Below are 15,440 nucleotides of genomic sequence, written 5' to 3'. Positions count from 1 at the left end.
CCAGACTCACACAAGATTATTTGCTCTTGGCAATGACAAATCCCGCCCATTATTAACTCAGTCTCAGGGCAGTTTGATTGCTGTATTTTAGAACATTCACAATGGCTCTCCACTTCCCATATTCACCCTCTACTTTCCCAACACATGATCACCCTCCACTTCCCACAATCACTCTCCACTTCCCACAACAACCCTCCACTTCCCACAATCACTCTCCACTTCACACAACAGCCCTCCAATTTTCACTGTGGACCTTCTCATAATCACCATCCACTTTCCTGAATGGCCCTCCACTTCCCACAATCACCCTGCACTTCAAACAATATCAATCTATTTAACACCTCTAATTCTTACAATGATCTCCACTTTCCACAGTCACCATCCACTTTCCAGAATGGCCCTCCATGTCCCACAATCACCCTTCACTTTCCACAATAGCCATCAAGGTCTCATAATCGCCCTCCTTTTCCCACAATCACACTACCCGTCCCACAATCGCCCACCACTTTCCAAAATGACCCTCCAATTTCCACTGTGGCCCACCCATTTCCACAGTGAACCCCCACTTTCCACATTTCACAATGACCCTTCACTTTCCATATTCATCATCTACTTCCCACAGTGGTCCTCTGTTTAGCTCAGTTGTCCTCTACTGTCCCCAATCACCCTCCACTTTCACAGTGACCCTCCACACTCCACAATGGCCCTCTACTTCCCACACCTGAAAGTGTGTGTCAGGTAATTTGTGGCAGAAAACATGGTGGTATAAATATCAGTTGATTTCCATAGAGGTTGTTTTATTTTATTTGACACAAAAATCATCTCCTGTGCTGTTGCCTTTACTTAAGGTGATAAATAAATTGTAGCAAATAATTCAATCAGAACAGAGCACTGGGAAGCCAAAATTCATAGATTAAAAGGTGACATTTATTGCATAATCTTTAAAAGTCACAATTGTATGCCTCAAACATCATGTGGGCGGCAATCTTAACGCGTTTCGTGGCTACCTGCCACTTCCTCAGAAGCTAATTGCAGCCTACTGTCCTTCTAATTGCCGTTAATAGCGGTACAAACCCCTCCCATAAAAAATTTTTATGGGAGGGGTTTCCGTGATTCAGTGAACTGTAACATATTACTAGATTAGCTACTATGTATCATTAGAAGGGGAATTACTTATATATATTGTTGCTTTAAGATAACAACTACCAAGTCTATGGGGCAAATCTACTAAAGGGCGAAGTGGCTAAGGCTAGCGAGATGCCATTTTGTCACTTCACCGATTTACTAACGGGCGCTGGCATAAATTCGCTAGCGAAGTAGACCTACTCTAGCGCTACTTCGCACCCTTACGCCAAGCAAAGTTGCGCTCTGACGAAGGGACGTACCTACGCTAATTCACTAACTTGCGAATTTTCGTGAACGTTACTTCTTGCGCCAGACTTTAATATTGCTAGCGCAACTTCTCAAATGATCAGAAACTTGTGTGCAACTTCGGGTCTTCGTTTGCGCAGCCCTGGCGAATCTACACCTGGCGAAGTGAGGCGAAGCCAACGCTGGCGCAACAGAGGTAAGTACATTTGCCCCTTAGTGTCATAGTTAGACTATGTCATTTCTATTATCTGTGATTGTTATTGGTATTATTAATATGTCATTGCTCTTATTATATGCACTTTCAAAGCTTATGTATTTATTTGTTTTATACATTTTTAACAGTAGTTGCTTTTCTGCTATTTAAGGGTTATGTGGATGTGATTATTCTATAGGCAACTTCAAGGGTTACTGTGTTTTATGGGAGGAGTTTGTACCTCTTTTAAGGGCAATTAGAAGTAGGCTGCAATTAGCTTCTGAGGAAGAGGCAGGGAGCCACGAAACGCGTTAAGCTTCCAGCCCACGGGATGTTTGAGGCAAGCGATTATGACTTTTAAAGATTATGCAATAAATTTCACCTTTTAATCTATGAATTTTGGCTTCCCGTTGCTCCGTTTTGATTGAATTCTTTGCTACATTTGGAGACCAGTAAGTGATCCCACTACTATGTAAGATGGACGTTAAATACATTGTAAACTTAAATCCCATTAAATTAAAGACAAGCAAATAACTGTGCTGATTCAGCTGAATATGTTCTGTTTTTAGCAGTCTAAAGTGTTCACGGGGTTGTTAGAGTGCAGCTGCCCTAAGATCCAACACCTCTGAATTATTAAAGGAACAGTGCAGTATAAAAATAAAAACTGGGTGGAGGCTGGAGTGACTGGATGTCTAATATAATAGCTAGAACACTACTTCCTGCTTTTCAGCGTTCTTATTGGTTACCAGGCAGTAACCAATCAGAGACTTGAGAGGGGGGACACGTAACTGTTGCTTTTGAATCTGAGCTGAATGCTGAGGATCAATTACAAACTCACTGAACAGTTATGTCCCATGTGGCCCCCCTTATAGTCACTGACTAACTCAGAGTTAGAGAGCGGTAAAGCAGGAAGTAGTGTCAATACTCATATATATATATATATATAAACAATATGGCTGCTCCTACCTATATGTAGAAATACAAATATAAAGCGTAGGAAAGTTCTGGGCAGACAATAAGCTTTACATTTATATCATATTGTCTAAGAGGGAAACAAGTTGGCAGCAGTTCTACCCTAACGCTTCAGTTAAAGAGAAATAACTAGAGGTCAAACACTCCGTATAGATAGGAATTCTTTCCCTTTAACTGCTTTCAGGTCTGGTACTTGTCACTCAGACCAATGGGACTTGTTTTCCCCATTCCAGACACTCTGCCAAGATTGATATTGATCTCCATGAAGAAAACCTGACAGCAGATTCACTGAATACAAATAAATGACCCTAGGCGTGAAACACATGCTGTGCGTGGCGGTCTATCAAGTGCAGCAGTAAGAGTAATGTATAGAGACGCATTGGCAACTGGTTGTCATGTGTTTCACAGGGTCACATAAGGTAAATGGTTGAACAGAACAACTTGCCGGATAAAGTCATTTTTAGCAATGATAACATCAAGGAAATGAGCTGGCCATCAGCACTACTAGCACAAGCTGCTGCCCACATGTGAAACACTTTCCCTTAGATACCTAAATAATGTGATGCTAAGGATAATATTTCCTTGTGATGAACCTTTTAGGGTGATGATTTAAATACATCCCCTATAAGGTGACCTAGTTACTGTGATGCCTCCCTGGGGTCCTCTCAGTGGAGTTGTGTTGATGTCTTTGTTGCTGGGTGTTAAGAACTTGTACTTCAACAACCAAAAAGCTGCATCCAAAGGCTTACTGTCTCTGTCATGCCCTTCAACTACCAACTACTATTCCCATTTTGTCCTACTGTCTCCATCTTGCCCTACTCTCTTCATCATGCCTTTCTGTATCCATCTTGGCCTACTCTCTTCATCTTGTTCTACTGTCTCCATCTTGCCCTACTCTCTTCATCTAGCCCTTCTGTCTCCATCTTGCCCTACTCTCTTCATCTTGCCCTACTCTCCTCATATTGCCCATTGGTCTCCATCTTGCTCTACTCTCTTCATCTTGCCCTACTGTCTCCTTCTTGCCCTACTCTATTCATCTTGCCCTTCTGTCTCCATCTTGCCCTACTCTCTTCATCTTGCCCTACTCTCCTCATATTGCCCATTGGTCTCCATCTTGCTCTACTCTCTTCATCTTGCCTTCTGTCTCCTTCTTGCCCTACTCTATTCATCTTGCCCTTCTGTCTCCATCTTGCCCTACTCTCTTCAGCTTGCCCTTCTGTCTCCATCTTGTCCTACTGGCGCCATCTTGTCCTATTGGTTCCATCTACTGCTTCTGTTTCCATCTTGTCCTAGTGACTCCATTTTGTTTTACTGTAAGTAGCCTTCTTGCGCTACTGCCTCCTCCTTTCTTTACTGTCACAAGCTCCCTCTACTATTCTCATTTTGCCTTACTGTCTCTCTGTGTTCTACTTTGTATATATCTAGTAGAAGTAAGTCTAGAGGAACTGGATTTGTTGAGTAATCATTGAAGACTTTGCCCTCTCTAATTCTCTATATTGTTTCACTTTTCTTGATATATCCTCTGCTTTGTGAAGCCTACACATTGGCGCTATATAAATACATGTTAATAATAATAATAATAATATTGACCCCTATATTGAGTGTTCTGATCAAGCCCAGCACCCTGGACAGCAGCCTTTTCTGTCCTCTGTGCCACCATACAGTAGAATTTGTTAGCAGCCTTCTCCTGTCAATTAACTGCAGTTAATATGTGATCAGACTTATTGTATGCACCCTTAAATCACTGGCCGAGAGCTGAGCAGTGTGTTTAATAAGAGTTGTGGAGAAATACCATCAGCAATTTACTGGAAAGCCTTTTTGCATATGTATCAGTGAGGTTTGCTACTGGCTCTTTATATAATCCAGATTCAATTTGTAGGTGCAGTGTTCCTTTACTTTAGTGAATTCTGTTATTCTGGGGAAACCAAAACCAGATCTCTATGACAGATAGAACCAGCTTGACAAATGACTAATTGTGAGGGACAGGGCCGAGCCCTACAGTGCAAAGAACTCACAATCTGGCCACTAGCCAGAAAGACTCTTTGAAGCTCTGGCCTCTTTTAACCCTTGTTTGATTTATTAATACAGACGATTTATATTTATAGACAATAAAGGAAATTTATGAGTAAGTCAGTGGGGCATGTTCAGCTCTAGAAAGAAAGTGCATCCAATAAGAAACTGATATTTTTTTATTTCACACATTTTAAATGAATCAATTTGAGGAAGGTGATGAGGAAGGGAAATATATTAATCTGCCATTAAAGTTGCCCTTCGGGGGACGTTGAGAGTTTAAATAAAGTAATATCTGGAGGCTGCATTAATATTAAGTGTTAATGTTGACACTTCTCCAAATAAATTAATAATATCACATGCAATGGAGTTTCATGGACACTTGGGGAACCCAAGCCCAGGCTACACATCCCACTGAAACTTTATCACCATGAAATAGAGAAAGGATGGGCCAAACCAAGGGGTGCTTGGGAGGGGATGACACAGTGCACACCTTAAGCTTACCACAAATAGTATGATCCACCACTGCAATACCAAGGGCCAGATAAGAAGCTTGCTGGTGAATAGTGTAGATGTATAGTTCCTCCACTAATCTTCAATCTTTTTGCAGTGGGTGACACATGGTGGGACAAATTGACCAGTAAAGGCCCAAATCCAACACGTGATCAGCCTCCTAGTCAGGTAGATGACATGAGGTTGCCTTGCATCATGTTCATCCAGTGATAATCTTTTGCAGAAAGGGATGTGCCCAATCAGATATTTTCTTCCATTATTTTTCCCAGTCAAATTTTTCCAAGGTATTTGCATAATTATATATGTCAGGGGTAAAACAACTGTGAGGCTAGTGACTGTGTCTGAGCCCAAGACCTTCAAGGGGCCCCATGAGCACAAAATTAGATTTTAGATTTAAGGAGAAGGAAAGGCATGTTATACTTGGGGGTGCCAAAAGTTAGGCACATGTGTCTTCCCCAGGAAATCTGAAGAAAGAAGAAGCAAGAAGACGATTGATTCATAGTACTCGCTGGAATAACCCCGGGTCGGAGCAGTTTTCTCCGGCTCAGTTAAGTAGATAGAAGAACTTTTTGCACCCCCAAGTAAAACTATTTAAGTAAATATTTAAAGAGGCAAGCACACAATCCCATATGCAGAACTGTATAATATGGGAGGATAAAGTAGTTCTAGGCTTCTAATGATATGACTGCCGTATATATCTCTCTCGTACCTCATGCCCTGATGAATAGAAGAATCGTTGCTGCTGGACTTTATTAAAACCATAGAATTCACAATTGTTTATTGAATGCAGTAAAACAAACAGAACCATAAGTTGCTCCAGATCTGAACTTTGTCTCCCCCCGTGACTCCTTCCCTCTCTAACATACAGATGGACAAACCTCCCCATGCCGTGAAATTAAAAGTCAATTACTTTACTCAGTAAATCCACCAAATTCCTATTAATCTTCAGCTCTTCGTCTGTGGCCGAGGGAAGAATGAGAAGTTGACAGGAGGGACATTGCCCTCTGCTGAGAGGAATGGGACTTTGTTGCACACGTCAGTTCATGGGACCCATATGTTGTCAGGTTACGAGGAGTCTGGGAAGTAACATGACCCGCTCTTGGCTCAGTCTCTTGACTTTAATTAGCTGGAGCTCTTGATATTTATATTATTACGTTGGAAGTGGAGAAGTTCTCCCACTGAGTTTAAAGGGAAGGAGAATGCTACTTTCTCAAACATTTCCCAATTTCACTTCAGCCTATTGGATATTCATAAGGTGGATCAGAACAGCAGAAACAAGGGAGCAACCCTCTCAAAGTAAATAGAAAGCTGGCAATGGGACTGACCCACATTCACACAATGTTATGGTAGCTAAGTCAACCATTCATGAATCCACTTCCTGCTGGATTGCAAAATATTGCCTTATATTTACTTTAGCTTAGCAACTTCTCCAGACATTGGGCACAGCCCAGCTTGAGTGCTGCTAAATCCATCACAGTGGCAGACTCATTAACTGGCTTCCAAAACACTTGCCTACAATATGGTATTAGTGGCGCTCAATACCGCTTGAAAAATACTCCAGTCATGTATATGAGGAATCATTCTTGGGATATTTTGAAGGTACATTTCTTATATCCCCAAATCTACTAATAGGTGTAGGGCTGGGGAACCTTCAGCAACATGTCTCACTGTTCTTCCCAAGCTGAGCAGATAGTGGGGGGCTGCTAAAGGATAACTATCCCTACCGTAGGGTCTTGCATATGGACAAAGAGTATAATGCTCTATTCATTTTGTATTTGTTGAAGCTACACATTTGTGTATGGGGCGCTTGTTGAAGGAATGCAGAGGGAATACTGTAGCTGCTTTGAGTCCCCAGTTTGGAACATGAAAAGGTACATAGACTTAATTACCACCTGTTTTGGTCACAGGGCTCATTGTGGGTTATCCCAGTCCTAATCCTTCCCTAGTGAAGAGCAGATATGCACAGATGACATTAAGGAATAGGTGTCCTATCAGAATCCTGAGGACTTAATGGTAGATGCCCCTGGGTTAATTTAATCAGGAGGAACTTCAACCCATTGCAGGTTAGATCGTGAGATCAGAGTATTTACTAATAGATAGTCCCTGGGTACATTTTTCCTTATACTAGTTTGTTGGCTCCATTATTTCTTGTGGGAGCCATTTGGCAAGTTGCACAAGGCCCCAACAGGGTGAAGGCACTGGGTTCTGCTGACAACAGAAGCCTTTTCTCAAATATTACTGCCGTGTTTTTCTCCAGCACTTCTGAGATTGTTTATTATATCTCCCTGGTATTAACCTGACTTATGGGGTCATCTAATTGGTCCCATAATTGCAACAAAAATTGTATTTATTGCCTATTTAAGGTTGATATTGCCATTGAGCTCAGCCCTGGGAGTAAAGCACATGCCCATACCATAAATAATCCTAAATATTGTGGCCATTTAGGGTGTCTGACAGGTGACAGGGGGTGATGAGTATGTCCTGTGTATTGAAAGCACCAGGGCTGACAATTTTATATGAAAGATGATTGAATTGTTTTCCCCAGTGAAAATAATGGGATTTCGGAGTGTGCAGAGTGTGCAGAAGACACTTGGTCTCACACAGTAGATCAGTCCCACCCCGCAGATGTATAAAAGCATGAAAAACTGCAGCTGTTTGCAATGATTAATATTTATTTGGAACATTTAGTATTTAGTACAGTAATAAGAACACTGACAACATTTCCATATCAACTAATGATTCCTGCAAGGGGCTCATTGACCTTGGCTTATTTGTAGGACTTGTTTAATATTTGATAATCCTGAAGCCTCAGTAACATATATATTGATATTTTATAGCAATATGGAACCCCACTGCCCCCCTAAACTCCTTGGCCCCCCAAACCTTTATTAATATGGTTCTGGCTGTAGTCTCATAGCTCTAGAACAGTGGTCCCCAACCAGTGGCTCATAAGTAACATGTTGCTCATGAACCTCTTGGATGTTGCTCTGAGTGGTCTCAAAGCAGGGGTTTATCTTTCAATTCTTTGCTTGGAGGCAAGTTTTGGTTGTATAAAAACCAGGTGTTTTTCCAAACAGAGCCTCCTGTAGGTGGCAGTCTGCATAGGGGCTACTAAATAGCTTATCACAGCCCTTATTTGGCACCCCCAGGAACTTGTTTCATACTTGTGTTGCTCCCCAATTCTTTACATTTAAATGTGGCTCACAGGTAAAAAAAAGTTGGGGACCCCTGCTGTCTATGTTTTGCTATGGAGCACCCAGAGAGGATCTTAGTTGCCCTGTTTGTGCTATGTAACTGCATGACACAGCAACCAGTTGAGTTATAAGAACCTTATAAGTTATTGAAGCCCGTTCCATCTATAAGATGGGAAAGGTATTTTTTGTGAACCACAGACTAGCCCTTGTACTGAAGGCCTGGGGAAGTTGGGCTTCGGCAACATAGTTAAGGCCATATATTCCAACTTCACGTTAAGTAATGGGTATCACCATAGTCTATTTTGCCCTAGGATCCCTGTTGCCCCTATTCGCAAGAGCTGGCATGCAAACGAGATGCGGTACAGCCAAACTATAGAAGGTCTTGTGTTCCTCTCAGAATCCCTTTTGACAAGGATAAACTATTGAACTTATTGCTTATTTATGTTTCACTCATTTCCCTTTCATTGCCAGGCCACAATGCATATACTTGTTAACCTGAGATGTTTCATTTTATTTCTAGTGAGATTTGTGGCTCCTTATTTCCTACATGGAATGTTTGCCCTTTAGTGCTCCCATGTGAATATTGTTTTAGACTTGGGCCTGGATCTATTTCATATTATCTCTTATATATGCTGAGCTAGAAGGCATTTCCTCCTGGAGATTATAAAGTTACAAAATATTTCACATATCTTTGGTATTCAATGCTGTGTCAGCATAAGTTTGAGAATTCATCTTTGCCACCGAGGTTCAGTTTAAGGATTTCTGCACAACAAACACATTTCCCCCTTTGTGATCTGTATTGATCCACTTTTCTTTCTGGTCCATGGCACTGAGCTTTATTGTTTGGTTTAATGTGGTCACCAGATATTGTCAGGGCTGGATTTACATAGTGGGCGCCCCTAGGCCCACTGCCGTTTGTTGCCCCTGTCCCCTCCCCTTTATTCGTGCAAATTTTCATCATCTGGACCGGAGCAATGGGGATTAAAAAATTATTGTATCTCCAGCACATCCCTAGTGTTTTTGAACTAATGTGGGTGTGGTTGGGCAGCATGCTGCCGCTCTAGGCCCGGGCCTAGGTGGCCTTTCCACAAATCCGGGCCTGGATATTGTGCATTGATACCCCTATAGGTAACTGCAGAAGACATGGATTAGCAATAGATTGTCCTAAAGTTGGTTTCAGAAGAGTTTGCTTGATGACCCCTATCAGGAATTGTATCTTATGCCGCAGTTGCAGAGCCTGATACTACTGGGAAAAGATCCACAAGGAACATTGACTATGGAACAATGAACACAAAGCTTATCCATTTCTGTCCACCTTGAAGGAAAGTGATCGTTCATTATTTTAAACCCCCATAATATAATTACTAAGTAGTTTCCTCCAAAATGCACCCAGAGCCTTTCCCCAGCCATATTTGCTAAAGCAATCTTTGTATTATTCCTTAGAATTAAGTCCAAGAGTCAAGGTGGCCCTATGACATCACCATTTAAGGCTCAATTCATTGGCCGTAGTCTTCGCAAGAACGTGACGGAGAGCGGGCAGTTTGTATTTTTGAGATGATGGTATAAACTCGTTTTGATAACCTCTTCACTAGGCATGAGATAATGCAATTCCAAATGTATCCTACATATCCAAATGTCTTTAGTATACTGATAAGGGTGAGGGCAGATGCAGCACCTACTAACTTCTTTACAACTGTACTTGTCATTGCTTTCCATGTTCCAAACCTTTCCTATAGCCCTTTCACAGCCAATCACAGCTCCCCCTTCCCCAGCTTTCTTCCTGCTACTGAAAAGTATTGCACCGGCTGCAGACACCCTTCCATACAAGGATAGGGTTTAACTTGATCTGCAGTTTTGGGTTTCAAGGGTCAAAGTAATCAAACGCAATTCTCATTAACTAACACAGGTTTCTGCTTTGACAGATATATAATTTCATTAAAAATCCCATAAATGCAACAAAATGTTGGAAATATCTCTGGATTCTCCAATATTTGCAACCCATTGATGTCTTGTATTTCCCAACACTTTCTACTCCTGTTGGGGCTGATCTTTGTGTGAATATGTACTTTAAATGAAAAGAGTCAGGCTGGGAAGCTCAATAAAATTCATTCAATCTCTAATAATGGACACATTTAGGAGAAATGTCATGAAAACACTAAACTTTCTATAAACCAGATCATCTGAACCACTGATAGAAGCTAAATACTGGATCTGTTCTTGCCAAGCCATCCCCAGTGGGCAGGACATCATGAGCAATAAGGATAATTAATATGACGTGTTCTTTATATTATACGCATGAGATGTCCTTCTCTTGACCTATAGAATCCACCCTGCGGTTAGAATGTTCTGCCAGAGAGATCCGTGTAATGTTGACATGTTCCTAAATGTTGACAGGTTTTGTCTCCCACCACCAAAACACACAGATTCATTCCCAAAATACATCACAGCATCGAGGAAAAGCAAAGTTACTTTTATACATGAACTGCAATGTTTCCATCATATGGTGATAAGGTCTTTGCCTGGGGTCATTCATGGATGTTCAAACAGCAACACGAGTTGTATTACAATTAAAGTTGGAGAAAGTGAGACTGGACATCTCTGATGTATATATATAATAATTACTCCACAAAACAGTTTTTTGGGTAGTTTGTTTTCCTCAATAAGTCCCTTTAATGAATTAGATGAGTGGTGAATCCTTAAGCCAAGGACCTGCTATTGTGGCTCGAATCCCAGATGATTCTAGGTCCAATGGCCTTCCTTTCCCACCCTAAAACACAGAGCTGATATTAGAGATTCATATGTTTACAAAGTCTAAAATACCCATTATTTAGTCATATTTATAAACAAAGAAGAAGAGGGTGGTCAATGTCAAGGGTCAACAAAGTAAGAAATGTGCCATTGAGCATCACAGATGTCAGTGTCATACATTGTATTTCTAAATCACGCCAGGCTAGATTAATTGGCATATGTAAAAACATGTTAGCAGGTATAGTAGGGAGAGATGGTGTCTATAGTAACAGTGGATAATAGTCTCTGGGAAGGGAGTGTGACTGTGGGATAGCAGGTATAGTAGGGAGAGATGTGTCTATAGTAACAGTGGATAATAGTCTCTGGGAAGGGAGTGTGACTGTGGGATAGCAGGTATAGTAGGGAGAGATGGTGCCTATAGTAACAGTGGGTCATAGTCTCTGGGAAGGGAGTGTGACTGTGGGATAGCAGGTATAGTAGGGAGAGATGATGCCTATAGTAACAGTGGGATAATAGTCTCTGGGAAGGGAGTGTGACTGTGGGATAGCAGGTATAGTAGGGAGAGATGGTGTCTATAGTAACAGTGGATAATAGTCTCTGGGAAGGGTGTGTGACTGTGGGATAGCAGGTATAGTAGGGAGAGATGGTGTCTATAGTAACAGTGGGATAATAGTCTCTGGGAAGGGAGTGTGACTGTGGGATAGCAGGTATAGTAGGGAGAGATGGTGCCTATAGTAACAGTGGGATAATAGTCTCTGGGAAGGGAGTGTGACTGTGGGATAGCAGGTATAGTAGGGAGAGATGGTGTCTATAGTAACAGTGGATAATAGTCTCTGGGAAGGGAGTGTGACTGTGAGATAGCAGGTATAGTAGGGAGAGATGGTATCTATACTAACAAGATCCAAGAGTCAGGGTCTAGTAGGATAGGGATGGTGCATGTGAAGAAACAGGATAGTTACGGTGCAGGTAAAGAATTGGTGACTGGAACAGGACTGGATTGGAATGAAGCAAGAATAGGAGTGAGCAGACCATGAGTAGGGAACAGGTCAGGAACAAGACAAGGTGGAGCCAGAGAAAGGAAGAGCCAGGGAGGAATCACAGTGCTCAGGAAGCAGACGCCAATGCTCAGGCACAGGAAGTGAGGGGGACTGGGCTTATATAGGGCAGAGTCCGCCCTGATTGGCTGACACAACCGATAAAACTGTTGGAAGTGTAACTACACACAACCAGGGAAATACGTGGAAGGGAAATGAGAACTTGGGCTACTTTGTCCTTTTAATTGAATGTAACTATTAAATTCGGATGTTTTAACCTTACATTGAACTGAGCGATCCTTGGCTCCAGGAGTGCGCCGCAACCTCTGGTTCTTCTTTGAAAAGGAGATGAGAACTTGCTGGCTGCTCTCCTGGCCTACAAGTTAGGGACGGCAGCCAACAACCAGGAGGTCCTGGGTTTGAGCCCCAGCAGAGCCATCAGTAGCCTTATGCATAAAACTGGAGCACAGGCCCCACCTGTGACATTGCTGCGAAGCCCCAACTGCTTTAAAGGAAAACTATACCCCCAAAATGAATACTTAAGCAACAGATAGTTTATATCAAATTGAATGACATATTAAAGACTCTTACCAAACTGGAATATATATTTACATAAATATTACCCTTTTACATCTCTTGCCTTGAACCACCATTTCGTGACTCTATCTGTGCTGCCTCAGAGATCACCTGACCAGAAATACTACAACACTAACTGTAACAGGAAGAAGTGAGGAAGCAAAAGGCAGAACTCTGTCTGTTAATTGGCTCATGTGACCTTACATGTGGTTTGTATGTGTGCACAGTGAATCTTACGATCTCAGGGGGTGGCCCTTATTTTTTAAAATGGCAATTTTCTATTTATGATTACCCAATGGCACATACTACTAAAAAAGTATATTATTATGAAAAAGTTTTACACATGTTTTACTCAGTATCTTTTAATAGAGACCTACATTGTTTGGGGGGTATAGTTTTCCTTTAATCCCACCGTCTGTCCATAAGTAAAGACTATGCTGCTCTCTCAGTACCACTGGAATAATAAGAGCTCTGCTTCTAAGCCCCTTATTAATTCCTGCTACTCCCCAACTCCTGACTCAAACTTTAGCCAACCCCCAACTCCCTGCAAAGCATGTTTTCTAATTAACCCCTTCATACCCCGCACTCCCAGCTAAACATTTACAAGTCTTGGCCAGTCTGACCCTTCCTGTCCCCAGTCAATGTTCCCCCCATGCTTCTATATCCTAACATAATGTAGCTACTGCATAGAATTGCTCAGTACTGGTTTCCAGTCCATATTTATTTATTATTATTTCTGATTTAAAGATGATTTAAACTGTGGGTTCTCATTGGGGGGCCCAGTCAGACGCGAGTTTTTCTCATAAGATTTTCTTGGCCAATAATAAAAACAGAAACGATTCTAATTCCTTCTTGGGTCAGAGCAGCGGGGCAATTACCCGACTGACTTCATAAATGTGTCCCACAGATCTAATTAGCACAATTAGCGAGCCAAGAATATTCATTTATTTTGTTCAAATTAAAACGCAACGTGCAGAGATTTCTGTTATAAAAACACTTGTTTAGTGAGTGTTCCACTAATCAGAACTGAAATACAAAGTCAGTTAGAATACGGCTGCACATTGAAGTACAGCAGATACATTCATCCTAAATAACCTGCAGTCCCTCTGCTTCTTAAAGTGCCAGTATATATGCAAATACCATTTTTTGTATGAACTGCACCCAATTATTCCATGTATAGAGCCTTACCTTAACTATATATATATATATATATATATATATATATATATATATATATATATATATATATATATATATATATATATATATACTGTATATACATGGTTCCTTCAGCATCATGTGGACCAGGCAGAAGGTGACATTGGTAGAGTAAACCGTGGGACTGTGCACTTTCATTGGCCTCTAAGGGAATTGGTTGAGTGTCCCTTACTCTTTGTACTTTGGACCATAGCCATTTTCTTGGCATCCATTTCATGTTTATAGTTTTTGTGTTTTATATAACACAATTTTTGATCTTTGTATAGCACTGTCTACATCATTTGTCCAGTTGCGAGATAGGGTGCTACCCCATAAGAGGTACTTTTCCAGTAAAGAAAGGAGGAAGAGGTGGAGCAGACATTCTCTTTGGATGTCAGAACGAGACAACTTTCCTTAGGGAGATGTTGGTGTCCAAAGAGGACTGTTGGAACCGTAGACTACTTAGTTGCAAATAGAGGTAAAGAAGCCTCACTGGAAAGATGATAGTAGTCCCTCCCCTTTGAGAGGCCTTATTAAGATCAATGGAGGGCGGGAAACTATTTCATTAAAACATAGGAGGTATCTTCTCCAATTGGTTGGACATACACCGTTGAGTAGCTTGTGGGGCTCGCTTTCAGCACCTTTAATTCTTGTTTCTTATGCTGCTGAATAAAGACCTCATCATCATCATCATCATCATTTATTTATATAGCGCTGTCAACCTCATAATCATATATATTCAGCCCTACGGCCCTACCATCTTGCCTGCAGGCCCTGTATGTCAACCAGTCCAGCTCCAGCCAAGCAAATACCACTCTTTGTAATAATATCTTTCCAGTTCTCTATTCTCTGTCTATAGTTTTACATCTAGTGTTCATTGGAAATTTTCATCCTGTGTGAGCTATTCATTGGCCCGTAGGAACCACAATCCATCTTTTATTAGACATAGTGTGGATAACTTTACCCATGTATTATTGTGTATTTTTAGAGTGCCAACATATACCACAGTGCTGTACAATAAATGGGTTTATACAAAGAACATACAGAATTACATACATAGCGACCAGTAAATGATACAAAAGGTGAAGAAGGCCCTGCCCAAAAGAGCTTACAATCTAAAAGAAGAAGGGGTTGAGACTTAAGGTGTGACACATGTATTTGGGAATCGGGTTGGTTTTGTTCTAATGCTGCTGGGGTACTTATGGTCACAACCTGTGTACTCTGATATCTATTTTAGGTGTAGAAATAACTGTATTTGCTCTTTATGTGATTTTAAAATAGGGAGCCAAGTGCCTTTTACTATATGTATAACCTACACAGTGAGTGAAGTGAATCAGGCACAGCTTCTTTATACAATATATTGTACTGGTGATCCTCACCAATCTTCTCATGGTCATGGTACAAACTCTCTAAATTCAATGTATATTTAATTATTTTCAGGTCCCCCTGGGCCCAAGGGAGATCAAGGCCATGAAGGAATGGAAGGTGTACCTGGAGTACCGGGCCTACCTGGATTACAAGGTACATTTTACAATCAGCATTTAAATGACAGTGAAGATCATCACCCTGCTGTTTAGTTAATGTTGCATTTTACCAACTAGCAGCTTCCTGTAGCCCAGGGATCCCCAACCT

At 41.3% G+C, this 15,440-nt stretch overlaps 1 protein-coding gene across 2 annotated transcripts in view; it reads left to right on the top strand.

Annotated features, from left to right (window-relative positions):
- Window positions 1-15,440, top strand: part of LOC108716290 (scavenger receptor class A member 5) — a 124,722-nt gene that overhangs the window by 64,707 nt on the left and 44,575 nt on the right. For both annotated transcript variants that reach the window (XM_041563654.1, XM_041563653.1), the window contains exon 5: window positions 15,249-15,329. In XM_041563654.1, coding sequence (XP_041419588.1) covers window positions 15,249-15,329 — 81 coding nt within the window. The remainder of the gene's footprint in view (window positions 1-15,248; window positions 15,330-15,440) is intronic.

Source organism: Xenopus laevis, chromosome 5L (genome assembly GCF_017654675.1).
Source record: "Xenopus laevis strain J_2021 chromosome 5L, Xenopus_laevis_v10.1, whole genome shotgun sequence".
NCBI lineage: Eukaryota > Metazoa > Chordata > Amphibia > Anura > Pipidae > Xenopus > Xenopus laevis.
This window is presented reverse-complemented; position numbering and strand designations above follow the sequence as displayed.